Genomic DNA, 27,108 nt, shown 5'->3' on the forward strand with positions numbered 1-27,108 from the left:
GGTCTCCAGGGGATGGTGGTGCCCAGGAGATGGGGATGCCCAGGTCATGGAGGAGAGTGACACCTGGGACTGCTGGTGGGTGCTCCACAGACCCCGATGGACCCCTGGACCTCTCGCTGCCCCTAATCCCCACAGGCTGCGGTTCCCACAGCCCCCATCGATCCCCTGGTCGCTGTGTCACCCTGGGGCCCTCACCCGCACGTCCGGCGGCCCCAGCGTGGCGGGGCAGCAGTAGCGTGACGGCCCCCCCGTCCCTCCCCGCCTGTTCCGTACACTTTATCCTCAGCAAACACGGCACGGCCACGGCCCCCCGCAACCGTCTGCCCGCGATAAGGCTGTGGCCGAGCTTGCCTGCCCCCAGCCCATGGGGCTCGGCCACCTCAACACCACGTCATGTCCCCAGATCCCGCTGCCCGAGGCTGCCTGCCAGCCCCCACCCCAGTGGGGAAACTGAGGCAGGGCTGGAGTTTGCCTGTGGCCCCTCTGGAGCATGCACAGGCATCTCTCACACTCATCACCAGCTCCCTGTGTCCCCTGATGTGCCCCGAGTGCCACCACAGGTCACTCTGTACTGCCCTAGCAGAATGGGGACCCCGTGCCCTGTGACAGACCCGGATTTGGGGGGGATTTGGGATTTAGAGGGGCCGTGCTGTTCTCGGGGCGCAGGCAGTCAGCTGGAACATGCTCATTAAAATTCATCCCGCTGCTCTGCGGCAGAGACACTAAATATAGCCCCAAGTCAGCAGTGGTGCCCCCCAGGACCCCCAGAAAGGGGATGCCACCAGGCACCTCCATCCCCAGCACTGGGCACCCCCATGGGGCAGCACCCACCACCAGCTGGGGGGGTCCAGATGGCCCCATGGGGGTGTCCCCCCGCCCCAGATCAGATCCTTCACACCCCACCAAACACCAGTCACCAGCCATGTGCCCCACAGCAGGATGCAGCACCAGAGGTCCCAGCCATCCCAGTGACCCCGTGGGAAGGGGAAGCCCCCCACGCTGGCCCCTGCTCGCCCCTCGCCTGCCCCCGGCGCTGGGAACGGCCCCAGCCCCTTCCGGCCCCCCCGGCCCCGGGCCGGAGGCAGCTGTGCCGGGGCGCCCTGCCAAGGCGCCGAGCCCTCGACGCCTTCCCCCCACCCGGCCGCCCCCGCGGAGCCCCAGGGAGCTGCGACCCCCGGAGCACACCCTGCACCCCCCCACCCCGCCAGCCCCCAGAATTCGGGAGTGCTGTGCCAGGGGGGTGTCTCCTCCGAGCCCCTTCTGCGTAGGGACCCCCGTGGTGGCTGATCCCCCGCCAGCTGTGGGAAGTGGGGGCCCCCCCTGCACAGGAAATCCCTCCTCATGGATAGGGCTCCCCCCGGTGGGACCCCCCCGCTGCCGGGGCCTCTCGCCGGCTGGGCAGCCGCTTGCCCGCCTAATCCCGGCCCCGGCACGGGGGGATTTGCTGCGCCCCGGCCCCATGAATGATTAACCGGGGAATTAAGGGGCCGCGAAGCACCCCCCCGAACAGTGGGGGCAGTGGGTGACTGAGCTCTCACCCCAGCCCTCCTGGGGGCCTCGCCCTTCTCTTGAGCCTTGGGGGTTCCCCTGGGGTTCTCCCCTGGGGGTTTCTGGGGATACTGAGAGTGTTGGGGTGCTGAGGGTTCGGGGCTGCTGGGGTGCTGAGACCTGGGGGTGTTGGGGTTGCAGGGGGTTCTGGGGGGCTGGAAGTGTTGGGGGGCTACTGGGAGCGTTCTGGGGGGGTTGGTGTGCTGGGAATACTGAGGGTGTTGGGGTTCTGGGGGGCTGTCTGTTGTGGGGGGCTGCCCCCCAGCCCCGCTCCCCATCCTCCCGTTGCCACGGCAACGGCTGGCACCATCCCTGGGGATATTTTTAGCTGCTGGTACTGCAGGGAGGGGGTGGGGGGCAGCCCGGGCCCATGGCTGTGACACGTGTGTGCACACGCGTGTCTGCGGCACAGGGCCGTGCCCACCCGCGCGTGCCCACCCCTGCACAGGTACCTGTGTGCACACCTGCCCGGGGGTGCTGGTGCCTGCACGCGTGTGCAGGAACACACACGCGTGCACACGTGAACACTCCTGTGCAGACACCCGCCTGTGTCACACGCAGCGTGACACCCACACGTGTCACGCCCACACGCGTCACACCTCTGTGCTCACACACTTGTGTGCACACCTGCGCCCGCGTGTGTGTGTGTGCATGAACACCTGCACATCTATGCACACACACACGTGCACACACACAATCCCGTGTGCGTGCACACGTTTGCACACCTGCACACCCACACAGACATGCTAGGAGACCCGTGCTGCCACCCCAGAGCCTTTGCACACTCACCCCTTCACACCGTGTTTGCACATCTCTTGTTTTTACACTCACCCCCCGTTTGTACATCCCCTGTTTTTATGTTCACCCTGGTTTTGCGCAGCTCCTCGTTTTCAGATATACACAATATTTGCACCCTTCCCCCGTATTTGCACCCCCCCACCTTTCCACACCCCTGCAATTTACACACCCGCCCCTGTTTGCACACCCCCGTGTTTGCAACCCCCCGTTTTCACACCCTCCCGTGTTTGCACACACCCTCTTATTTGCACACTCACCCCCGGTGTTTGCACAGTCAAGTCCTATTTCCACACTCAGCCCCATGTTTCAACACAAACACATCCCGTGTTAGCCCACCCTCCCCCGTTTGCTCACCCACGCGGTGTTTGCACTCTCACCCCGCTGTTTGCACACCCGCCCCCCGTCCCCACCCACCCAACCTTTGCACACTCACTCCCGCCCCCGCCCGCCCCAGCCGCACCGAACTACAACTCCCATCACCCCCCGCGCCCGCCGTGCCCCGCCGCCCAATCAGCGCGCGGCTTCTTGGCAGGTGCCGCAATGGCGGTGCCCAGGCGCTGAGGGCGGCGCCGGGCCGCGGTGAGGGGCGGCGGGACCCGGCGGGACCCGCGGGCACCGGACCTCGGGGGGCTCCGGGGCAGCTCCGAGCTGCCCCAGCCCCGGGGAGTGGGCAGACCCTCAGCTGCGCCCCTCCGAAGCCGCTGGGCCGCTTCCCCGCGCTGCCCGGCCCGCTCTGCCCTGCGCGGCGGGGTCAGCGCTCCGTCCCCCTCGCCTTGAGCTGTCCGTCCGCAGGGTGACCATGAAGGTGGTGAACCTGAAGCAGGCCATCCTGCAGGCCTGGAAGGAGCGCTGGAGCGACTATCAATGGGCCATAAACATGAAGCGGTTCTTCCCCCGCGGAGCCACCTGGGACATCCTCAACTTGGCAGGTCGGGGGGAGGCGGAGGGTTCCCCCTCCTTCCTGGGCTGTTTTGGGGGTCCCCACGCGGGTGTTGGGGTGTTGCCTCCAGTGTTCTCTCCTTTGGGGTGTAGACAGGGGTGTTATGGGGGTCCCTGTTGCATTTTGGGGCTCCCCTTCCCACACTGCTTTTCATGCCAAAATGCCCATTCCCAACCATGTCAGCCCATTCCCAACTGTTCCCACGCCACTTTCCCCCCCTGCCAACTCCGTTTTGGGGTCATTCCCTCCTTTTTCCCCATGAAAGGGTTCAGGGGTCAGCACAGCCTGGCTTTTGGGACAAGAGAAGCAGCTTCAAGTTGAGCCAGGAGAGAATTAGGTTGGAAATTAGGGAAAATTTCTTCATTGAAAGGGTGGTTAGGTGTTGGAACAGGCTGTGGTAGAGTTACCATGTGGATGTGGCTCCTGGGGACTTGGGTTAGTGGTTAGATGCTCTTGGAGGTCTTTCCAGCCTTGATGATTTCCCGATTTCCTGATTCTAGCACTGCACAGGAGCCAGGTGCTGCTCCCAAGGCTGCTTCCCAGCCCAATTCAAGGGCATTTCACACAAATCCTGCCAAAGGCTAGGACTGGTTTAAAGATTTGCCAGGCTCTCCTTCTAATTATAGAAACTTGGTGCTGGGATTTTCCCTGTGCAGAAAGTCCCTGGATAAATAAACAGAGCTGGGGTTGCTGCTCCAGGGGGTTTAAAGGAACCAGCCCCACACACAGCAGCTCTCACTCCTCTGAGTGTGGTGATCTTTCCCTTGTGGATGTTGTTTCTTTCTCTCCATCTTCCCATTGGATTTTCTGTCAGTGTCTGTCTTTTGTCACACTCTGTCCCCACTGCTGAGCTGGCCCTGCTGGGTTTGTCATCTCCGAGGTGTGGCTGGAGGGGCCAAGTCGAGCTGTGGCCGTGGGGAGATGGATTTGCTCTGGATGGATTTGCTGGGGGTGGGGGTGGTTGGCTCGAGGGCCAGTCCTGCTGCTGCCCAGCTGGTCCCTGGGGCTCCTTGGTGTCTGTTCCCACCCTGGTGGCACCAGCTCCTGCTCTGCTGGCAGCGAGGCCTGCAGGGTGCTTGGCTTGGGCTCATCTGTATATTCCCAAAAACAGACACAGAGATGATAATTCCCTGTTAGTTCTGCAGGAACGAGTTTCTCCTGGCCCACATTTAGCCAGAGCTTAGTGGCTTCTTTGGGGCAGCTCCTCTGCCAGAAGGGGAAGGAGCCATGTCTCCTTTTCCTTTTGGGAACCACATGGGCAGGATGCTGGCCCTAACTCATTGTGTGCACACATTGCCGAGGTCCTGATGGCTGGAACAGCAGCTCCCTTCCTCACCACAGCCCATGAAACTGTCCTTTCCCAAGCTCATGCCTTTCAGCTTGGAAGTACAAAGGAGGGAAAGCTGGCACGAGGTGCCAGGATCACGGCAGGGCCTGGCAGATCGCTGCTGACATGTCTGCAGCGGGGAGCAGCATGGGGCTGGCTCATGGTGGCACTCTGGGATGGGCTGGGGAGGGGACGGCTGCCACCAGCCTTCTGTCCTCATCCCAGACGCTGTTGGCCCAGGATTCAGCCTTGGAGCAAGACCCAGGGAGTCTCCTGCTCTTGCAGTGGGGATCTGGCAGCGGCTCCTCCTCCTCGGCTTTGGGGCGACAGCTTCCCACCCGGCTGCTGCTCCCCCTTTTACATCTGGGTGCTCTGACCTACTTGCAGCCCGCGCCGCAGCCCGGGGCCTGCTCGGGGAGGTGCTTCCTGCACTCTGCCATGGTTCAAATGGGCAATTAAAGGCTTGGCTGAGCAGATGGGACGGGCAGAGCCCCTCAGGCCACCGAGGGCCAGACGGGCAGGGCTGCGCCCAGTGCAGGGGACTGGTGCCCCAAGCTCAGCCCCAGGTGCCCAGGCAAAAGCCACTCGGTGGAGGCTGCAGGAGCCTCCTGGCAAGAAGTGGGAGGGAGGGGAATGTGGAAAGCAACAGCAGCAGTTTCGGGGCTGGAGTGCTCAGGGAAAGCTGTATTAGCAGGAGGCTGTGTGCTCTGCCTGAATTGTTTACTGGCTTGTGCCCGTCAGGGATTAGAAAGTTGTGGGATTCAGTGAATTTAGGAGAAAACTGGTATGGAATCGCTGTGGTTTGTACAGTGGGATTTTGCCAGATTCCCTGTGGGATGAGGGGAGAGCAGTGTGTCTGTGGGTCCCCCCTGTGTGCTGACCTGGGACCCTCTTTACTTGCAGAGGCTCTCCTGGAGCAGGCCATGATCGGGCCGTCCCCAAACCCACTCATCTTGTCCTACCTGAAATACGCCATCAGCTCCCAGGTAAGGACCTGCTGGTGCTGCTGGGGGTTACCTAGCAGCCTCAGTGAGCTTGGGCAAAGCACCTGGGGTGTTGGTGGTGGGCAGGCACCCCAAATCCCCCCATCTGAACCTCTCCTGGGCCGGGGCAGTCAGTGGAGGGCTCAGCGCGTGCCCTGGGCAGAGATGTTTCCATAAATAGCCTCTGCCATCGCCCAGGGTGGGAATTCTGCCCCCCAGAGCCTCTGCACTCGCTGTGAGCTCCACGCTTTCATATCCTGGCATTTAATATCGCCTAAAGTTTGTGTGAAACACATCAGTGATCACCTAAAAATGTCTGTTTGGATTTGTGCCGGGTCAGCGCCCCGGCCCCGGCCCTGTCTGCGGTGACAGGCAGCGGGGCCATGCCCTGACCTTGCCGTTCCTCAGCAACGAGCACGGTGCTGGCACACAGCCCCCGTGACACCGCGCTTGTTTTGGCTTTCTGTGTTGTAGATGGTGTCTTATTCCACGGTGCTGACGGCCATCAGCAAGGTACGGCTCTGGCAGGTGCTCTCAGAGGTTTCACTCTTCACCCACGAATCCCTTTCCCTCCCCATACAACTCCCACCAAATATAGGTCAAGTGGAAAGCGACGTCCTGGGCTGAGTCAGCAGCGGGCAGCCAGCACGGATTAGCTCCCGAGCCTTTCTGTGTCCCCCTGGGGATGGGCCGCGGGTCCCAGTGGGTTTTGGGGGTGCGAGTGCCTGGTCCCTCTGCCCTGGGGGGCCTGGCAGGCTCCTGGCCTGTGTGTAACCTCATCCCAACCGCCGGAAACCACATCCCGCTGCAGCCGGCGGCGCTGGCAGCGCTTTGGGGATCGGAGCTGGCCATGGAGGAGCTGCCAGGCCTGGGCCGTGCTGCTGCAGCCACACACCACGCTCAGCTCTGGCTTCCCACGGCTGCTGTGCCCCTGTGCTGCTCCCGTGGGGACACTGAGCACCCTCCATGGCTGCCTCTGCTTGGTGTCAGGAAGCCCCTCACAGGCTATGACAGACCCCCCCCACTCTCTTCCTTGTCAGGGTCACCTCAGGCCCCCTACTCAGGGTGACCAAAGGAGAAATAGTTTCAGGGAGAATGATTTCCCCCGTTGTTGTTGTGGGGGATGGGAGAAGAACGCCGCTGGCACTCAGTGATGAGAATTTTGGGGGTCTGCAGGCTGAGCTCGGAGTTGTGCTGTGAAGCCCTGGCAAACTGGGGACCCCTCCAGCGGTCTCAGTGCCGATTTGGCGGGGAGGGTAGAGCAGAGCCCAGCCCAGCTCTGCTCCGAAGAGCTCTGTCTCGTTGCTGTTAGCCGGTACCGAGTCGCTGCCCGTTCGGAGGGGCGGGCACAGCGCTGACCTTGACAGCCGAGCCTTCCTCCTTCAGCGCAGCGTGGGCCCAGCGCGGAGCTGCGGGCAAGCTCCGGCCCGGCGGGGCTCCCCATCTGCTGCGGGAGGAGGCGGGGGAGCCGCGCTTCTGCTGCCCCCCGCCCCCAGCCCCGCGGCCGGCCGGGCTGTTGGCGCTGCCAGCCTCAGCCAGCCGGGGGTGGGCAGGGGGCTGGCGTCCGGCCACCAGCGCAGCGCAGCCCCGGCCTGAGGCTGCGGAGAAAACCCAGCCCCGGCCCTGCTGCCGCGGCATCACTGCCTTCCGCCACCCCGGGAGGGCACGACCTGGCCGACAGACAGCTCTGACCTACTTCTCATTCAAGTGGCTTCTGGGCAGCTGCCAGTGGGAGTGTCCTGCGGCCGCAGAGCCTGGCCCGGCCCTGGAGGAAGGGCTTGAGCTTGTGTCGGGAGCTGCGGGAGCAGCCCCCATCTGAAGTGTCTCTGTGTTCCCCTGCTCTAGTTCGATGACTTCTCCCGGGACTTGTGTGTCCAGTCGCTCTTGGAGATCATGGACATGTTCTGTGACCGTCTCAGGTACTGTGTGATGTTCCAGGGCTGCCATCTCTGCCTGGCTGTGCTATGCGCAGAACCAGGAGCAGCGGAGCCTGGGGGTCCTGTCTGATCCCAGGATACTCACCCTGGCAGGGGAAGGCAGGTTCCCCCTCCGGTTCTGTGTCCTTTACTAAGTTGCTGCCAAGTGAGTGCCAGCGCAGGGACAGCAGAGGGAATCCAAACCCCACCAGCTTTGTGGGAAGCTGCTGGAAACCCCCCTATTCTGGGATAAACCTCACCGTGGTTTTCCTGCCCACTTCAGGTAGACGGGGTGGGTGTAAGACCCGTGGTCTGAGGGTCTCTATTTCCTTTCCCTCTGCACCTTCCCAGGCCCTGGCTGCTGTGTCCTGGTCTGGTCTGCCTGTGCTGCCCCAGGCGCTGCCTTGTTTTTTCCCTTTATGCTCTTCCGCTGGTGTTGCAGGACCCAGGGGAGTCCAGACAATTCAGGCCACAAAAACTTTTTTAGAATGCTCAGAAATCTTCCTGTTAACCCCTGACAGCCTCTTCTGGGAGGCAGGAGCGTGTGGCAGGGACAGTGGGAGGAGAAGGAGGATGAGGAAGGCTCTTCAATGAGATGAAATGAAGCAGCAGCAATGAATATGCATCAGTAGCAGATGTTGACAAGGAGCTGTCGCTGGCCAACTGCAGAGCAAGTCCTTAATCCTCTCCTGCCTGCTCTGATCCCCTGCTTAATTTGATCAAAACTTCTGGCCCCGATGATTTGTGCATCAGGAGGGGAAAGCATTCACCTCTCGCAGTGCACTGATCAATGCTGAGCCTCTCTTAGCAAGATAATTTGATTAAAAGCTTGGAAAGTTTCCCTGTAGTGGAGAGGCCAGCAAGGATGCTGCATGGTGGGGGGTGGGGGTGTCTCCTTCCCCCTGGCACAGCAGGAATGCTGGTGGGATGAGCAGGTTGGGATCTGCAGCAGAGAAGTGGGCTGGGAGCGTGGCACCTGGTTTTGGGCTCCCCAGCCTAGCCAGTGTCCGTGCCTCAGTTTCCACACACACAGCGAGCATATTCCTGTGGGAATACAACTAGGGAGCACTTCTCTCCTGTGCCAGCTGCCACGGCAAGGCCGAGGAGTGCATCAGCCTGTGCCGGGCGCTGCTCAGTGCCCTCACCTGGCTCCTGCGCTGCGCCACCTTCTACGCCGAGAAGGTGAAGGAGCCGCTGGAGCAGGCGGCGGCAGAGAACCAGCTCAAGATGTGCCTGGAGCGGCTGGAGAAGATGCTCAGCAGCACCAAGAACCGTGCCCTGATCCACATTGCCAAGCTGGAGGAGACGTGTACGTCCCTGCCCCTTGGGCTGGCCCTGGCGAGATGTCATTGCCACCTCTCCCTTCCCCCTGCCCGGCTCCTGCCGCATTGTCCCTGCGGCTCCAAGTCTATCCATCTTGCAGCCCTGTTGCTGTAACTGTCTCCTCCCTGGCTCTGTGCCACTCTCTGCCCCCTCTCCTCTGTGCTGCCCTTGGAAGAGGAGCAGAATTGATGTGAAGGCTGCATGAGCTGTTCCTGGGTGCATGGCAAGCCCTGTGCTCTGACAGTCTGGCACAGCACCATGCCTTCATCTGTGCCTGTATCTGGCCAGGAGGCTGTGCCAGGCTGGGCTTGGGGTGGGACCTGCTGGGAGTACACAGACTCCTGGGTTGGGCTTGCATCACCAGTGGGGACTCTCAGCCTCTTCAGCTCGTCTGGGCTGCTGCTTGGTTTCCCCATGTGCGACTGTCCCCTCACTGAATCCCTGCCTTCCCTCCTCAGCCTCCTGGAGCACTGTGGAGCAGTCCCTCGTCAAGCTGGGAGAGAACCTGAACAACCTTGGCAGCTCCCCGCTGCGGAGCCAGGCTGATGAATGCGTGTCCCTCATCAAAAGGTGGCTGTGTGCTGCTGTTCCATGGGCTCAGGGGGAAAAAGCGGTCTGAGGCCCACTCTGAGTCCCCCAAACTCACTGCTCTGAGGACCAAGAGGCTCCTGCCTCCCTCCACACTGCCTCCCTGCTTCCCTGTCCCTTCCCAGCTCAGATCCCTGCTCCAGCAGGAGCTGTCCAGAAGAGAGAGGACAGAGCTGGTGGTGACCTGTTGCAGAAGAGTCTTACCCAGGGGTTGCTCCTCTGGTGACCCTGAGACCTTTTACTATCCCTCAGCTGCTCTGGCCACACCAGAGCTGCTGTCCCTGATCTGAATTCCCCTGGAATTGCTCCCAGGGCCGAGGGCTTGGCTGTGCCAGGTGTTCCAGTGTCCTGCCCCAGGGCAGCAAAGGTCAGGGGTTTGGCCAGGGAATGGGAGTGGGACAGGAGGAGCAGGAATTTGCCCCTGCAGGGCTCCAGTGACCCTGGGCTGTCCTCTTGCATGCAGCATCCCCACCATGCTCTCAGTCCACTCAGAACAGCTGAACAAGACAGGCTTCCCCACCGTGCACGCCGTGGTGCTGCTGGAGGGCACCATGAACCTCACAGGAGAGACCCAGCCACTAGTGGAGCAGCTGATGATGGTGAAGAGGATGCAGGTACAGAAGTGACAGTGTGTTCTGCTCAGGCAGCCTGGGGCTGTGGGGCCATGCTACATCTCTGTGCCATGGTCCTGGTCCAGAGGAGCAGTGGGAGCCCATCAACACCTCTGCAGGGGTTCAGGGTTTGGCTGTGTTGGGGGATGTGCTTTGCTGCCAGCCCAGCACTGGGAGGGTTTGTGTGTGTGCCCCACAGCGCATCCCCTCCCCGCTCTTCGTGCTGGAGATCTGGAAGGCCTGTTTTGTTGGCCTCATCGAGTGTCCTGAGGGCACAGAGGAGCTCAAGTGGACAGCCTTCACCTTCCTGAAGGTAGGGCCCAGCCCCAGCACTGAGTCCCTGCTGCTGCTGCCCTTTCCCTGGTCTGGCTCCTGCTGAGCCCTCAGCTCTGCCAGAGCAGTCAGCTCTTCTCTCTTGCAGTGTGCCCCTCGAGGTGTCCCTCACCCCACAGTGTGTTCCTTGGGATGCCTTCCAACCCTAAAATCTGAGAATTCCAGCCCAAAAATCCTGGGAATTTCAGCCCCAAAATATTGGGAATTTTATGACTCAAACCCTTGGAATTCTGGCCCCAAAAACCTGTGGATTCCATGCTTTGAACTCTCAGAATTTCAGCCTGAAAATCTTGGGAATTTTAGCTCCAGAGTCCTGGGAATTTCAGCCACAAAACTTGGAGAATTTCAGTCCCAAAATCTGGGTTATCCTGCCTCAAAAACCTGGGAATTTCATGCCAAATTCTTGGGAATTTCAGCCCCAAAGCTCTGGGAATTTCAGCCCCCAAATCCTTGGAATTTTATAACCGAAACCCTGTGAATTCCTGCCCCAAAACCCCAGGAATTTTGGCCCCAAAACCCTAGAAACTTTGGCCTCAAAATCCTAGAATACTCAGCCCTAAAGCCCAGGAATTTCAGCCCCTCAGGATGCCCCTTGGGTTACCCCCACACCTTTGGGATGCCCCTACACCCAAAATGTGCCCCTTAGGGTGTTCCACACCCCACAGTATGCCCCCCACACTCCTCACAATGTGTTCTTCACGATGCCCTCACTCCCCACAATGTGTCCCTTGGGGTCCATCCCACCTGAGCCCTCCTGTCACCCACTGAGCATCAGCTTTGCTGTCAGGGGCCTCCTTTCAGCCCAGCCTCATTTTGTTCGGCTGAGTGAGTTTTCCTGAGATGTTGTGGGGAAAATGTTGCTCCAGGTGATGGTGGAAGGACACCATGGAGGGGAACAGGGGCACAAAGTCCCCCTGCTCCAGAAATGCTGCTTTCCTGGGGCTGGGAGAACAGCTGTGTGCAGCTGTGTTGCTGTGGGCTGGTGCTGCTGGGGGGTCCCAGCTGTGGAACAGGGTCTGCCCTCATGTCACTCTGTGCCCTGTGTCTTTCAGATGCCCCAAGTGCTGGTTAAACTCAAGAAGTATCCCCAAGGGGACAAGGTGAGATTGGAGGGCTGTCTGTGGGGCTTGTGTATATCAGGATGGTGCTGGTCCTAAGAACCTTCCCTGATGGAGCAGGTGGAGGCAGGGGGAGGTGGGTCTGTGCCAGTAGCATGGTGAGCTGAGTGCCTGGCTTTGTGTTCTTCAGGATTTCACTGAGGATGTGAACTGTGCCTTCGAGTTCCTGCTGAAGTTGACCCCTCTGCTCGACAAGGCTGACCAGCGCTGCAAGTGAGTGCTCACCGTGGCCAGAGCTGCCACATGCCACAACCACCCTGTCCTCAGTGTGGGGTGCTGGGGCAGCTTCTGGCAGGCCTGGGTTAGTTTCTGATCCCATTTCTTCTTCCTGAGGACCTGCTGCTGCCACATAAGCGAGGCAGTGAGTGTGTGACAAGTGAGTCACATGTGTGACACCCAGAGCTGCTCTGGACCCTGCAGCACCCTTGGAGGGGTGGGACAGGGCCAGGAGGGCAGCTCATGAGTCCCCCTGCCCTGTGGCACTGTCTGGGTGACAGGAATTTTGTTCTTGGGGCTACAGCTCTCGTCTCTCTTCCAGCTGCAACTGCATGAGCCTGCTCCTGCAGGAGTGCAGCAAGCAGGGGCTGCTCTCCGAGGCCAACATGAACAACCTCATCGACAAACGGTACACAAAGCCACACCAAAGCCTGGGAAACCACAGAAGTGGGGCTGGGGCACCTGGTTTTGGGGGGAGCATGAGGGAGCAGCTGTGTTGACACTGGGACATGGCAGCCTGGGGGGACAGGATGCTGATTTTGGGACAGTCTGGGTACGGGCAGAGTCTGTCCCATCAGACAGGCAGCTGGTGGTGGCCTGAGGCAGTGGCTGTCCCTTGAGGGTGTTGGTGGGTGAAGGGAGGGAGGCAGGGTGATGGATTCCTACACACTGGCCCTTCTTTGGGGTCCCCCAGGGCTGCAGACAAGGAAAACTCTCCGTCCTTGAAATCGGCTGAGAACGCCAACATCCAGCCAAACCCCGGGCTCATCCTGAGGGCTGAGCCCACTGTCACCAACATCCTGAAGGTGAGTGCCCTTCTGCAGCTGTGCTGGGCTGGCTGGGCTCAGGCCTGGAGCCCTTTGCCAGCACCATTGGTCTAACCAGGCAGCCAGGGCAGCTGGGAGGTGCTGGATTTCTCCCTGCCCTGGGGTGGAGTAGTGGAGGAATCACTGGAGCCTTGCTGCTCCATTGTGGAGATGAGGAGCTCCCCTCCTCCTTCCCAGGAAGCTGGAGGAGCTGTCAGGTGACATGTCATCAGTGCCAGCAGGCTGAGCCCAGCCAGCTCTGCCCATCCTGCTCAGCTGCTCCCTGTGTGCATCTCCCCTGTTCCTTGGGGACTCCCCATGTCCCTGTGCCACTCTGCTTGCTTTGCTGCTACTGAGTGACAGGGGATATTTTTCTGCTGGTGGCAGGGGCTCAGAAGTCTCTATCCCACCTCTCCCAAATCCAGCAGGTCCCTGCTCCTGAAGGTCTCAGGGACAGCTCTTGCAGCTGATCAACTCTGTATCCCAAAAGCTGGATTTTGCTGCTGCTCTGTAGCACACATTCCCCATTACTTCCCTTTCCCCTCACTTTTTTGCTTGTAGACCATGGATGCAGATCACTCCAAGTCCCCTGAGGGCCTGCTGGGGGTCCTGGGTCACATGCTGTCTGGGAAGAGCCTGGACTTGCTGCTGGCAGCAGCAGCAGCCACTGGGAAGCTGAAATCCTTCGCTCGGAAGTTTGTCAAGTGAGTGTCCACCTGGGTGGCACTGTCACTGGTGACCAGGGGGCTGAGGGGAACAGGCAGCCCCCTAAACTGCTCCCTAGACAGGGCACATGCAGCCTCTGGCCCTATGGGCATTGGAGAGGGCTGGAATCTCAGGGAGCCTGCACCCCATCTTTGCCTCTGCATGAGCAGGACACAGAATTGGAGCCAGGTTGGTCTGGGGGTGCTCAGAAAACTGAAGGCTGTGGCAGAGCCCTGGACCCAGGGCAATGTGACCCTGCCTGGTGCAGACACATGTGTCCTGCTTAGTGCACAAGCACCAGCACACACGTGGGGCTGTGTGATGGGCTCCCCCGAGGTGGCTTGACCCAGCTTTGGGGTGCATGGGGCCTATTTGGGGACCTGTGCTCCAAAACAGCCACAGAGCTGGCTCTGGACTGAACCCATTGGTGGGTGGGGAGCAGAGACAGGGAAAAGATGACTTGTCCCTGTGGTGCTGGAGGGTGTCTACAGAGCTGGGCCGTGCATCTCCTGCCCCTCTGTGGTGGGATGGATTTTGGGGGTGTCTGCAGGCCAGGCAGCCCCCTGCTTGTCTCAGGGTTGGGAATTGTCTGGTTGGAGTGACAATGCTGTGCTGCCACTCTCTGCCCCTCCAGGCTGAATGAATTCACCAAGCAAATCACTGGAGAGATCTGTAAGTGTGTGTGTGTGGGGTGATGGGAGCTGTGCCCTCCCTGCTGTCTGTGCTGGGATGCTCTGGGGCCTGGCTGCATTTAACTGGGGCTGGAGCAAGCTGAGCTGTGCCAGGCCCATCTGGGGGTGTGGCAGGGAGGGGGCCATGTGCCAGCAGGGATCTGGGCTCCTGGGGACACACTGCCTTCATGTCCATCCCAAATCTGGGGTGTTCTCCCTCTCCCCAGCTGAGCCTGGGGGCCCCTTGGCTCCCTCCCTGGAAGGGGTGATGTGTCAGCACAGCCCAGATAAGGATTCTGAGTCCGTGTGATGAAACTTGCAGAGTGCTCTGACCTTCCATGGTGACGGGGGCCCCACTTGGGCTGAGGCTGCCCAGAGGGAGGCCAGAGCTGCTCTGGGGCTCAAGCAGAGGCTGATGAGGTGGGGAGAGGCACTTGGTACATCCCCTTGTTCACACAGAAGCACTGAGGGGGGTTAGAAAAGCTGTGTGGGGGAAGCAGGGCCCCGGCCCCAGCACTCATGGGGTTCTGCTTTCCTCCTCCTGCTGAGGCCAGAGAGCCCCAAGGTTTTTATTTCTCCTCCTTCAGCCAAGAGTGGCCCAGTCCGGGCTCTGCTCTTTGACATCTCCTTCCTCATGCTGTGCCATGTGGCCCAGACCTATGGCTCAGAGGTAAGGGTCCTCCGAGGGGATGAGAGGGTGGGACTGGATCCTGTGAGGGAGGGGAAGGATGAGGCTGGATTCCAAGAGTGGCTCTCACCCTGCCAGCTCAGCTGCTGCACTGCTGCAGCCTATCAGCCTCCTCTAGTGGCCAGCCTGCCACTGTCACCACTGTCCCTCCTGTTCCTGCAGCCACTTCACAGCCCAAGGCACAGCACCCAGTGCCTGTCACCTGGAAATCTGTCCCTGGGGCTCTCTGGGTGCCAGGTGATGGAGTGGGACTGGCTGTCCCCTCCCTGAGGATTTGTGCTCCATCCATGGGTGTGGGATCTGTGGGAATGCTGCTTCCAATGGACTTAGAGCTTACCAGACTGCTCCCAGTTTGCCTCTCCAGTTTGGCACTGGTTGCCTGCAGTGTTGCATGGCCAGGCAGTGTCAGCCCTCCCCATCCAAGGAGGAACTCACAGCCCTGCTCAGGAAACAGCACTTTGGTTGCATGAAAATTTTCCAGGTTTCGACATCTGTGTGTGTTGGGAGGCGAAACGATACTGAAACTCTGGGAATGCAGAGAGGGGGAGAGAAGGGTCCTGCCCAGCCCTGAGAGCAGGGAGAGGGGACCGGGCAGGGACAGATGTGCCCAGGGCTGTCCAATCAGATCTCATCCTCCCCCTCCCAGCTCTGCAACTTCCCTGCCCAGCTGCTGCTGAACAGATGTGCAAAGCTTTTTTGGACAAAAATAGTGTCCCCTGAGTGACATAGGCTGAGGAGAGGAAGTGATGAGTGGGGTTCCCAGTTCATGGCCCCCACAGGATTCTTCCAGCTGGGCTGTGTGACCCTGGCCCCAGGGATTCTATGGGGCTTGATGGGGTGGGGGGACAAGAGACCTGTTTGAGCCAGACACGGTGACCCTGTGGCCACACTCGCAGCTGGCCTGGCATCTCTCCTCTGATATGGGCTGCGTTCTGCTGGGGAAACCCTGGTATTGGGGGAAACCACAGCCCACAGAGGGGAAACCAGTGCCTCCAAGGGGCTGACCAGTGCCCTGCTGGGGCCTGACCAGCGGCTGTCTCTCCCTTCAGGCCACAGGGCGGCGCTGTTCCCATGGCCATGAGCACCCTAGGGTGGGGGACAGATCTCAGAGAGAGGGACTCCAGCAGGGTCCCTGTGGGATGCAGACCCCCTGCTGGTTCCTTTCCAGGTGATCCTCTCAGATTCCAACCCTCCAGGCGAGGTGCCTTTCTTTGAGACCTGGATGCTGACCTGCATGCCTGAGGAGGGGAAGATCCTCAACCCCGACCACCCCTGCTTCCGCCCAGATTCCACCAAGGTGGAGTCCCTGGTTGCCCTCCTCAACAATTCCTCTGAGATGAAGCTGGTGTAAGAGCCCACCCATGTGCCCACCCTGCCAGGCCTAGGGGGAGCCCCCAGCCCAGCTCCCCTGGCCCCACAGCTGTGTCTGAATTCCCCATCTTGCCATGACAGGCAGATGAAGTGGCACGAGGTATGTCTGAGCATCTCAGCTGCCATACTGGAGATTCTCAATGCCTGGGAGAACGGAGTCCTCACCTTTGAGTCGATCCAGGTAGGGCTGGTGGGGGGCACAGGGGAGCTGTTCTGGTTCTGAGGGTCCAGAAGCTCTGGGGTATCCTGCTCTCCTGCCCTGATCACTCTGGCAACTGTCTTGGAGCTTGCTGTGACTTGAAAGTGGGAAACTGATGTGGCTCTAGCACCCTGTTCCTGCTCCAAACTGCCCTGTGTGTGGCTGTGGGACTGGCAGGGATAGTGTCACCTACAGAGTAGAGAAGGGCTTGGACTCTGCTGCAGTTGAGACCCACAGTGCCAGGAGGTGATGGCTGTGCATCCACCTGGCTGTGCTCATCCTCTGCTGTCTCCTCTCCTAGAAAATCACAGACAACATCAAGGGGAAGGTGTGCAGCATGGCAGTGTGTGCCGTGGCCTGGCTGGTGGCCCACGTCCGCATGCTGGGCCTGGATGAGCGGGAGAAGTCGCTGCAGATGATCCGGCAGCTCGCCACCCCCCTGTACGGAGAGAACACGCTGCAGTTCTACAACGAGCGGTGAGCTGGGGCCACGGGGCTGTTCCTGCCCTGCTGCCACTTCCCAGTGCCACATCTCCTGCCCTGCTTCCCCTTTTCCACTCCTGCTGCTGTGCCCTCTCCTGCCCTGCTTCTGCTTCCCAGTGCCATGGCCTCCTGCCCCAGTTCCACTTTCAATGCCATTGTCTTTTGCTCTTCTTCCTCTTCCCAGCACCATGCCATCTTCCCTGTTTCTGCTTCCCAGTTCTGTGCTGTCTCCTGCCCTGCTTCCACTTCCCTGGTGCTGCATAATCTCCTGTTTCCATTTCCTGGTGCCATGCTATTTCTTGCTTAGCTTACACCTCCCAAGCCATGCCGTCTCTGCCCTTCTGTCCCTTCCCAGTGCTGTTCCACTCTCTGCCCTTCTGTCCCTTCCCAGTGCTGTTCCACTCTCTGCCCTGCTGTCCCTTCCCAGTCCTGTGCCATTCCCTGCCCTGCTGTCCCTTCCTGGTGCCCATCTGACGCCGTCTCTCTGCCTCAGCGTGGTGATCATGAGCTCCATCCTGGAGCACATGTGTGCAGATGTCCTGCAGCAAACAGCCACACAGATCAAGTTCCCTTCCACTGGCATGGACACCATTCCCTACTGGAATCTTCTGCCCCCCAAGAAGCCCATCAAGGAGGTGCTGACCAGCGTGTTCACCAAGGTGCTGGAGAAGGGCTGGGTCGACAGCCGCTCCATCCACATCTTCGACACCCTGCTGCACATGGGGGGGGTCTACTGGTTCTGCAACAACCTGGTCAAGGTATGAAGGGGCAAGAGGGACCTCTGGGTGGGGTGCTGAGGCCAGGCCTGGTGGATCTAGTTCCTGGGCTGGATGCTAGGACAGTTCTGGCACTGGAGGGGAGTGGGGCAGGCCCACCTCTTCCTCCCTCCCCTGCAGGAGCTGCTGAAGGAGACTCGGAAGGAGCACACACTGAGGGCTGTGGAGCTGCTCTATGCCATCTTCTGCCTGGACATGCAGCAGCTGACACTGACACTGCTGGGCCACATCCTGCCCAACCTGCTGACAGACTCCTCCAAGTGGCACACCCTCATGGACCCCCCTGGGAAAGCCCTGGCCAAGTAAGACCCCAGACTAATGGAGACTGTCTCCTTGAGGCCTGTTTGGGGAGATGGGGGGATGGAGTGTGCTGGGATGAGGATCCCAGCTGCTCAAATCCCACTCTGGCTTTGGCAGTGGCAGCAGTTCCCACTCTGCTCCATGTTTCCTGCTGTGCCCCGAGGAGGAGGAAGCTGCTGTGTCCCACACCCTGTTGTCAGGTGGGCTGGCAGCATCTGCCTGTGTCCCTGCTCTGTCCCCAGGCTCTCTGTTTGGTGTGCCCTGAGCTCCTACTCCTCCCACAGCAAGGTCCAGGCCTCAGCCCGGCAGAAGAAGAGGCACCGGGAGGACATCGAGGTGGGTCTGGATGGAGCAGGGGTTGGCTGGGGGCTCTCTGTGCCAAAAAGCAGCAGTGGCTGGGGGAGATGAGGGTGGCAGGAGTGGGTGGGCAAAGTCACACTCCCTGCCCAGCTTTTCTGGGTTCTCTGAGGCCTTCCAACCTTAAAATTTAGGATTCTCCCTTCTCGTGTCTGGGCAAGGGGCTGTAACGAGCTGGTCAGCACGTGTCCAGCCCAGACTGGGGTGCTCTGGGTGAGCAGAGATGAGATCCTGAGCCATGGGGCTGTGCAGAGCCCTGGGTGGGTCACCAGCCTTGTGCAGGGTGGGGGGCTGGTGGGGCTGACCCCCCTCTCCCCCCAGGATTACATCAGCCTGTTTCCGCTGGATGACACACAGCCCTCCAAGCTCATGCGGCTGCTGAGCTCCAACGAGGAAGATTCCAACATCCTCTCCAGCCCCAGTAAGTGCAGCAGGGGAGGAGGGATGGCTCCCCTGCCTCGTTCTCCCTTTTGGCTGTGAAATGTGTATTTGCACAAAACCCCTTCCTTTCCCAAAGGGGCTGGGTGAGGATTTAGTGCTCTTGAAATTTTTTTGAGTTATCTTAGAGTTTTTGCATTTGGGAAAATTAATTTCTTATTTTTTCTGATCAGAACAACTTAAAAGGATGACGTTACACCTTCCTTTCATACCAGTGTCCTCCAGCCCAGCACCCCACACCCGAAGGGCTCAGGGGGGCTTTGTGTCCCTCCAGCCAGCCCCCATGAGATCACAGCTGGAGGTGACATTCCTGGTGTCTGGGGCCAAATCCTGACATTCCAGTGCTGTTAGCAAGGCTGAAGCAGAGCGGATGAGGCCCCTGGTCACATCCATGGCCCTGCAGTGTCACGGGTTGCAACAGCTCCGGCGGGGGATTTGCTGGGGGCTTCCATGTCCTGCCCAGTGGGTGCTGTCACAGTTCCCACATATATTGTCCACACTCCTGGGCAGTGAGTCAGGACATTCTCAGGTCATTGTTTCTCCCCTTATCCCAAATTACTTTCTGTATTAGTTTTCGACACATCCATTGGCCTTCGGTTTCAGTTGGTTTCATTACTGTTGAAATATGGGCTTTTCCCTTTATTTCACTTATCTTCTTTTACCTCCTGAGGCAGTCCCACCTCTTCCCAGTGACATTCAGGACTTTTTTGGGCTATTTGCTGCAGTGATGTGGAAATGCCGCTTCCTGCAGCCACCATCTAACTCATGTGATTCCATGAGAAAAGTGTGGGAGGGCTTTCTTTTTCTGGTGAGCATCCTCAGAGCAGCACAAGGTGGATCCTGCAGATTTGGGCAGGGGCTGTGGGGTGTGCACAAGAGCCTTCCCAAGGGAATTCTCATCCTGTTGGAGCAGACCTGACCCCATTCTTCCCACAGGAGTGCCCAGCGCTGCTTCACAGCTGTGATCAGCTCAATCCTCCTGGTCTGTCCCAGGATTGGCTGCTAGATTTGGACGTGCTTCAGCTCTGATAGCTGGATTGTGCCCTGACAGTGAGATAAAAGGGCTGCTGTGCAGCTGTTGAACATCTGGCTTGCACACAGGATGTGTAATGTGTGTCGCTGCTGTTCTCCTCCACTCCTGATCATGACACCACATATCACACCCCAAAAACAGCTTGGGAAACCTGCCTGGGTTCTGTGTGGGCTGGCAGAGGGGACAGGGACGAGGCAGAGACCATCTGTGCTGTGTTTCTGGGGTGCCCTGCTGGCACAGACTCTGTTGGGTACAGGGGCCCTAAACCTCTTCTGCTCCACAGAGTTGCCTCATGGCAAAGCCCCTCCCAGAGCTGGGTGACCTCGAGTGGCCGGAGCTGGCCAGCATGGGCACGTTGGCTCAGCCAAGGGGGCCGTGAGGCTGTTCCTGACTCTGTTCCTGCCCACAGATCGCTCCATGAGCAGCTCACTCTCTGCCTCCCAGCTGCACACTGTCAGCATGAGGGACCCGCTGAACCGGGTGCTGGGTAAGGTGGGGATGGGTCTGTGGGGTCACATCCAACCACTGGGACACCAGTGGGAAGTTCAGGCCACCCTCAGCCTCCCAGAAGTGACCTGACTGTTGCTCTCTCCCCCTGCACCCGCAGCAAACCTCTTCCTGCTCATCTCTTCCATCCTGGGGGCCAAGACTGCTGGCACCCACACCCAGTTTGTCCAGTGGTTCATGGAGGAGTGTGTGGAGTGCCTGGAGCAGGGCAGCCGTGGCAGCATCCTCCAGTTCATGCCCTTCACCATGGTGGGTCCAGCAGCTGTGACACCCCTGTCCCTGCTTGGGACAGGGTCCCACAGGATGGGCACATCCCAGGTGACACTCACCTGTGCTTCTCCTCTGTCTCTGGGCAGGTTTCAGAGCTGGTGAAGGTGTCTACCATGTCCAGTCCCAAAATTGTCCTGGCCATCACTGACCTCAGCCTGCCCCTGGGCCGCCGTGTCGCCGCCAAGGCCATCGCTGCGCTGTGAGCAGGGCTGCTCTGGCCAGGGGGATCCCTGAGGAGCCCAGGGAGCTCCTGATGCTCTGGCTGCCTGGGATGGCCTCTGTCACTGCAGCAGCTGCTGGAGAGCTGCTGCTCAGCCCACAGAGCCATCTCCTTGCTCTGCCTCATGGTACTTTGAGACTGAGACACCCCTGAATTTTTTTTATTCTCTAAATCAATCCTTTTGTACAACCAGCTTCTGCCTCATCTACATTTGGGCTCCTGGGACTCACCAAAACTCCTTGATTCTTGGGGTGATGGGGAGCCAGTGGCCAAGCCCTGTGCTGGGCAGGAGGGGAAATCTCCCTCACCCTGTCCTGGAGCTGAGAGTGGGTGGTGGGCTGCCTGTGGTGCTCTGACTGGGAGCAGGCAGTGCACTGGGTGGGGCAGGGATGCTTCCCTGCTGCGCTGTCAGCCACAAGCGGGGTCTTGTTGGGAATTCTGCCACGTGAGCGTGAGTTCTTCTTGGAATTCCTCCCCATGAGAGTGAGTTCTTGTTGGAATTCCTCCCATGAGTGTGAGTTCTTGTTGGAATTCCTCCCATGAGTGTAGGTTCTTGTTGGAATTCCTCCCATGAGTTCAGTCTCTGGTGAGCACGGCACGGGCACTGGGTGAGTAACTGTGGCCCCACCAGCACCACACCAGCCTCGTGCTGGGACAGGCTCCCCTGGGGCTGCCCCCACACCCTGTCAGCTGCTCCAGCAGTGAGTCCTCCCAGAGCTGTCACAAACTCCTGTCCACCAAGGCTGCACCTCTGCCCCTTCCCCTGGTGTTGACTCACAAGAAAGGGGAAAGCGGGGCCAGCGGGCACCAGCCCTTCCCTCAGGGCACCGTGACTGGGGAGCCACTCCTGGGGCTGGGCTGTGCACCAGTGGGGTTCCCAGCCCTGTTTTGGGAGGCTCTGAAGGGAGATGGGTCATGGAGGGGTGACCCTGGAGCGGTGCTGCAGGGTTGGGTCAGTGCTGGCCAGGGGAGAGGCAGTGGGACAGTGACTCAGGGCCGGGCTGACCCCATCTGATCCCAGGATGAGCTCAGGTCCCAGGCTTTGCTGGATAGAGAAACCCCAATGCACTTGGGGTAGCTGCGGGTGTTGCTGATTCTTGGCCTTCACACAGAGAGCATCTTCCCCCTTCCTGCTGGCCCCAGGGGTCCAGCCCTTGTCCCAATCCAGGGCAGCTGGAGCAGCTGTGGGGCTGGGTGGGGCAGATAACAAAGCCGTGGCACAAACAGGGATGGGCTGGGATGGCTTCACCGGGCCTGACACCGGTGTGAGTCCCAACCTGAGCTGGCACTGACCCACCCAGGCACCTCTGCTCGCCCAGGGGCGGCTCTTTACCGTTAGCCCAGAGCAAAGAGCAGGAGCTGGCGTGGCCTTCCCGGCTCTGTCAATATTTGCCAAGGCAGCCCCATGCCTGTGTTGGCACTGGAGCTTTCCCCTTACAGGAAAGGGCTGGAGCAGGAGAAGGGTTTTCTGTAATCACCCATGAGGCAGGGGAGGAAGGAGGGAACTGCTGCCCGTGGGGTGTGTGCAGCCACATGCCCATGGGCGAGGGCTTCCCCCTGGAAGTTCGTGACCGTGGGGCTCCAGCCTGTGCCAGCCCCTGCCCAGGGTGGCAGGAACTGGGAGCCCTGGCACGCCCCAGCACTGGGCTCTGTCCTGTGTGGCTGGGATGAGTGTGGTGAGGGATGCTGGTGGTCATGGGATGTGAGCGTGGGCCCAGTGGCAGGAAATGGGGCTGGTGAAGCTGGGACAGTCCAGGGTGGGCACACACCCATTGGGGAGAGTCTGGGGGTGCCCTTAGGGGCTTTCTGTGGCAAGGGAGATGCCCAGGCCTCTCCTGACATTGCTCAGCCACATTTGGGTCTGTCCCTTTTGCCTTCCTCACTTGCTGAAAGCCTCCTCCCACCATGGCAGCTCTGGAAGAGCTCCTGGGCAGCTCTGGGGCAGATTTCCTGTGTGACAACAGCAGCAGAAGGGTGTTTAGGGACCCTCAGTGCCCCCAAGCCCCAGGATGAGCCCACAAAGCAGCTCTGGGCACGGTGCTGGTGCCCTCAGCGGGCGCTGCCAGCGCAGGCGGCTTCCGGAGCTTTCTAGGAATCGGCTCTTGCCCAAGCACGCTGCCGGGCGGGGAGGAAGCGGCCGTGCCACGCTGCTCCTGGCCCCCAGCGGGCTCAGCCTGTGGGGTGGGGGCACCGGGGGTCTGCATTTCATCTTTCTGAGCTGACACCAGCAGCCACAGCCCACACCCCTGTTCCCTCATCCCCCATGTCCCTGTGTCCCCACATCCTGGTCACTCTGCCTCCCTCCCACGCAAGCAGGAGACAGCGGAACAGAGAGAGAGTGCAAAAATAGAGTTTATTTCCATTTTTATCACATAGAAAAAAAAAAAAAAGCGGGTGTTTCTTAGGGCTCACCCAGCTGCAGCAATAAATACAGTACAAAACTCCCCACGCCCAGAGCTCCCACACAGCCACGGGACCGGGGCTGCGTCAGGCTCAGGAGGATGGGAATGTGGCCAAGTGGCTCTTTCCAGCCAGGGATGGGCACAAATAAGTTAAACTGCAATAAGCACTCCAAGTTTAGCAGGGAAGGGGGACAGAGCGGAGATGCAGCTCCCAAAGTGCTGGGACTCCCTGGAAAAGCCTCATCCTGGTAAGACTGCTCCATCCCTATGGTTCTTCCATCTTCCCTTCCATTCCTCCCTAATGGCTAATAAATATTAATTACTAGAAATAACACCCATCAGATGTGTCCCTGCAGGCTGCAGCCCAGACAGGGAGATGCTGTTCTGGAGTATCTTCATCCTGGGATGAAGGTGTTTTCCCATGGGATGCTGCAGCAGCCCCAGCAGTGCGAGCTGTGGGGAAACTGAGGCACAGGCAGTGCCAGCAGCAGCTGTGGGGGCTCAGCCCAGCTCCAGAACCTCATAGCAGAGATACGCTTGTGTTTAAATATTAAACAAGGGTGATGCTGCACAGGTACCTGTGCACGGATCCACCGTAGGATCCAGGGCTGCGGGCAGGGGAGCATCCCCAGACAGATAAATATTAAATAGCCATAAATATTAAATAAGCAGGAAATGGGGTGCTCCTGGGATGTCCCTCAGGGGGGACATCCACCAGCAGGGGTCAGAGGCTGGTGAGGTGCCGCAGTGCCCGGTATGCCGTCTCCAGGAACCGCTGGAAGTTGGCCAGGATGAAGAAGCCTCCGACTTGATGGTGGAAGTTGGAGGAGAAGGTGGGGAGGGGATTCTGGTTCTCTGTGGGGTATGTCACTGTGGCCAGGCCCAGGTCCTCCATCTGCAGCCAGGCAGAGGCATCAGCTCCAGGCCTGGAGATGCCCCCCTGCCCCAGTGTGCCCTTCCTGGGGATACAGCCCACACCCTGGCCACCCATCCCTGTGAATGCAGCCCCTGCCATGCCCACCCATCTCTTGGGATACAGCCTCCACCCTGCCCACCCCTTTGGGATGCAGCACCTGCTTTCCCCACCTGTTCCCACAAAGTCCCCCCTTTGCCCCCTCACCTGCTGCTGGATGTTGGAGGACAGGTTGGCCATGTCCAGCTGCAGGGTCTCCACCAGCCCAGTGTGGCCGGGCAGCAGGGCCTGGATGGTGGCCAGAGAGCCGTGGTAGATGTGGAGCCCAGCCCGGATCTGGCTGAAGCAGGTCTCCTGTGGTGGACATGGTGTGGTCAGTGGGGCTGGGCATGGCCTGGCCACCAAGACACGGGGGGGCTCTGGGATGCCCTGAGCCAGGACAGAGCTGACCAGCAGCACTCACTGCCTGGAAGGTGCGCTTGTGACACTGCTCCAGCGGCGCCTGTGCGATGTCCAGGTCCTGCCGCACCAGCACCAGCTCGTCCTCCTTGCACAGCTGGAGGGTGTCACACTGTGGACAAAGGGGACAGGGTCAGGACAGCAGAGGACCCTGACACCCCCAGCACCCCCCAACATCCCATTCCTAGGCTGTGGGACCCTGTGCAGCCCAGGCAGGAGGAGGCAGGGGATGGAGTGTGGCTGCCCTGGCAAGTGTGTACTCGGAAGGTCACCATGTGTCCCCGGTGGGTGTCCCAACACCCCGGGGCTCAGCCTTGGGCAGTGCAGGAGACACTGCTGGCTCCTGGCCCTGCCGTGCCGATAAGGGCAGGGAGAGAAAAGTCACCTTATCTGTGACCTCACAGTGGCTGCCATCCCCCCTCTGGCAGCATGTGGGACTCACCACCACGCGCTGCAGCGCAGCCACATCCCCACGGATCTTGCGGGTGAACTCGAGGTTCCTCTGCAGGAAGAGCTGGAAGTCCTGGTCCCCTGAGAGCTCGGTCAGTGGTGCCCCATGCAGCACCCGCCACAGCAGCACCCCCAGCAGCAGCGCCAGCCCACCTGCGGGGACAGCGGCTCAGCATCCACCGGACAGCCCCGACCCCTCAGCCAGGGCGGGCTCAGCAGCCAGGAGCACCCTGGGGATGGTGGCAGCAGCGTGGCCTGGGCAAGGGGCAGAGACCCCAAAAAGGGAGAGGTTCCAGTGTTCCCTGCATCCGACCGGATCCGAGGGCAGCAGCAGGACATCCTGGATGTGTGGGTGCAGCAGGTGCTACAGGTAGGGGGGTTTATGGGTGTTCTGGGTGTAGTGGGGACAGTGGGTGCTACTGTTAGAGTGGGTGGTCTGGGTGCATTGGTTATGGGGGCAGTGGGTTCTATGGGCAAAGTGGCTTTAGGAGTGGTTTGGGTGTAACGGGAGCAGCAAGGGAAGTGGGTGTAATAGGAGCAGTGGGGAATGGGAGTGCTGCAGTCAGTGCTGGCTACTCACGGGTGAGGAAGCACATGGTGGGTGCCCGGTTCGATGTTTCTCCTCTGTGAAGTGCAGCCCTGCCCAGCCCGGCCCGGCTCCTCTCGCTCCTGCCCTGCTGTGCTCATTGATCGGGGGCATTTATAGCGCACGGGCCTCGGGGATTCTCACCGATGAGGCAACAGCACGATTGCTTCACTGCCTTAATCACAGCATGCAAATCCCAGGAACCGGGTGCTCGGCCGCTGCTACACCGTGGGGCTTTCCCGGGGCCGGTGGGCAGCGGTGATCTCGCTGTGGCTGCAGTCCCTGGTGGAGCCCAAGCCCTGAGGCGGGTGCCGGGACAGGGCAGGTGGTGCCTTGGTGACTCATTAACCTGCCCGCAGGGCTCCCACTACGCTGGCCAGGTGGGCCAGTGCCCAGCACAGCAGGTCATGTGCAGGTCACTCACAGGGTTACCCGCAGGTGACTGGCCAAGGTCATGGTGGCTTCTCGCTGCTGCTGTCACTCTGGGATTGTCCCCATCCCCAGCCCACGTGGGCACCACCCCCTGTCAGCTGCCCCAGACCCTCACCCCGGCATCAGGGTGGGTGCTGGTGGTGCCACCTTCACAGTGTGACCTTCACGGTGGTGGCACCAGCTGGAGGTGGCCAAGGTGCGACCCGGTCCAGGCACCTGCCCTGGGCTGTGGCTCCCCGGGGCAGCACCACGGGGCCGGATCCTGCTCTTCTGGGTGCTGTGCGGCCGGGTTGTGCCCAGTGTCCCCATGAACAGCACCAAGCACCGGCCACATTGGGCTGACCCCACCCGCGGGGGCCAGCCCCCCCCTCTGCCTCTACGGGGAAGAGGCTTCCAGGGAAGCCCTTGGCAAGGGGTGGCTGCTCCCGGCCCCGTGGTGCTGACGAGGGAATTTTGGCTCGTGCCGGTTCCCGCAAGTCCTTCCAGGATCTGCTGGGCCGGTGCCAGCTGGCCGGGTCCTGCCCGGCACGGGCTGCCCAGGGCGCGGGAGGCGCCCGCTCCCCTCACAGCCCTGCACGGGGCCATTCCAGGGCAGCGCTGGGCTGGGGAGGATCATTCTGCACCCTGACTGGGTCCCATCGCTGCCCTCCTGGAGGCTGTGTGGACAGGGATGGGGACAGGGAACCCGGTCTCTGAAGGCTGCAGGTGTTGGTGGGCACTGGGAAGGGCTACACACGCACTGGGGTAGTTTGTGGGGTACAGTTAGTGAGGTACAGCCACAGCACCAGTCCCACAAGCTGGAAGACCTGGAAGTTCCTGCCTCCAGCTGGGAAATCAACCCAAATCAGCTGCAGCCAATCCATGAGTACCAAGCAGAGCCTTCCTGGCACTGCCAGGTGTTAACACTAAAACCTACTGATGACCTCTCTTCAAACTTGGCAGCACTGAACGTTCTGCCCTCTGGATGCATAGAAGGACCTTGTCAGTAGAGACTGTTGATGGGATTTTTGGGAGAAACAGCCCCTCCAACTGTGCTTGTCCTCACCTTGGAGGGAGGGAGAGCCGGTGGCCATGGAGGGGCTCAGCATGGTCCCCTCAGTCACCCCAGAGCTCTGCCCTCTCAGCAGGATGGTGCTTTCAGGAATTGTGATGGGGGCGTGAGGGGGTTGAATCAGCACCCAAAGGCCCCGTCAGCTTTCCAAGGAAGGAAGTGGTTTCAAATGTGAAAGTGTGGGTGTTGGGGGGTGGGGGAAGGAGCTGGGCCAGCAAACTCCCCCCACACCATGGGGCCAGAGCTGCTCGGTCCAGGGACTGTCCTGGGCACCCACCCTGTTGTGCTTC

At 60.3% G+C, this 27,108-nt stretch overlaps 2 protein-coding genes across 2 annotated transcripts; one reads left to right on the top strand and one right to left on the bottom strand.

Annotated features, from left to right (window-relative positions):
- The first annotated feature begins 2,884 nt into the window (after nt 1-2,884).
- MED24 (mediator complex subunit 24) lies at nt 2,885-20,717 on the top strand. The gene is made up of 25 exons (XM_056512295.1): nt 2,885-3,275; nt 5,517-5,599; nt 6,071-6,109; nt 7,442-7,515; nt 8,598-8,821; nt 9,294-9,405; nt 9,887-10,037; nt 10,234-10,347; nt 11,420-11,467; nt 11,616-11,698; nt 12,024-12,110; nt 12,396-12,507; nt 13,069-13,211; nt 13,847-13,884; nt 14,471-14,553; nt 15,740-15,918; nt 16,024-16,123; nt 16,443-16,618; nt 17,118-17,382; nt 17,521-17,702; nt 17,943-18,036; nt 18,379-18,478; nt 19,938-20,015; nt 20,136-20,284; nt 20,392-20,717. Exons 1-25 carry the CDS (start codon nt 3,146-3,148, stop codon nt 20,506-20,508), a joined length of 2,961 nt encoding a protein of 986 aa, XP_056368270.1. The 5' UTR covers nt 2,885-3,145; the 3' UTR covers nt 20,509-20,717.
- Nucleotides 20,718-22,178: 1,461 nt separating this feature from the next.
- On the bottom strand, nt 22,179-25,670 carry CSF3 (colony stimulating factor 3). The gene is made up of 5 exons (XM_056512108.1): nt 25,330-25,670; nt 24,742-24,902; nt 24,304-24,411; nt 24,048-24,194; nt 22,179-23,822 (listed from the first exon to the last, which is right to left on the bottom strand). Exons 1-5 carry the CDS (start codon nt 25,343-25,345, stop codon nt 23,652-23,654), a joined length of 603 nt encoding a protein of 200 aa, XP_056368083.1. The 5' UTR covers nt 25,346-25,670; the 3' UTR covers nt 22,179-23,651.
- Between the last annotated feature and the right edge of the window lie 1,438 nt (nt 25,671-27,108).

This window comes from Oenanthe melanoleuca, chromosome 27, assembly GCF_029582105.1.
Source record: "Oenanthe melanoleuca isolate GR-GAL-2019-014 chromosome 27, OMel1.0, whole genome shotgun sequence".
Classification (NCBI taxonomy): domain Eukaryota; kingdom Metazoa; phylum Chordata; class Aves; order Passeriformes; family Muscicapidae; genus Oenanthe; species Oenanthe melanoleuca.

Bases quoted from the DNA above. Each gene is read 5' to 3' on its own strand.
- MED24 (XM_056512295.1), top strand. From the start codon at position 3,146: ATGAAGGTGGTGAACCTGAAGCAGGCCATCCTGCAGGCCTGGAAGGAG. The intron at 3,276-5,516 runs GTCGGGGGGAGG...CTTTACTTGCAG, and splicing joins GGACATCCTCAACTTGGCAG to AGGCTCTCCTGGAGCAGGCC. The intron at 11,699-12,023 runs GTGAGTGCTCAC...TCTCTCTTCCAG, and splicing joins AAGGCTGACCAGCGCTGCAA to CTGCAACTGCATGAGCCTGC.
- CSF3 (XM_056512108.1), bottom strand. The intron at 24,412-24,741 runs GTGAGTCCCACA...CTTTGTCCACAG, and splicing joins CTGCGCTGCAGCGCGTGGTG to TGTGACACCCTCCAGCTGTG. The intron at 23,823-24,047 runs GTGAGGGGGCAA...GCCTGGCTGCAG, and splicing joins CCTCCAACATCCAGCAGCAG to ATGGAGGACCTGGGCCTGGC.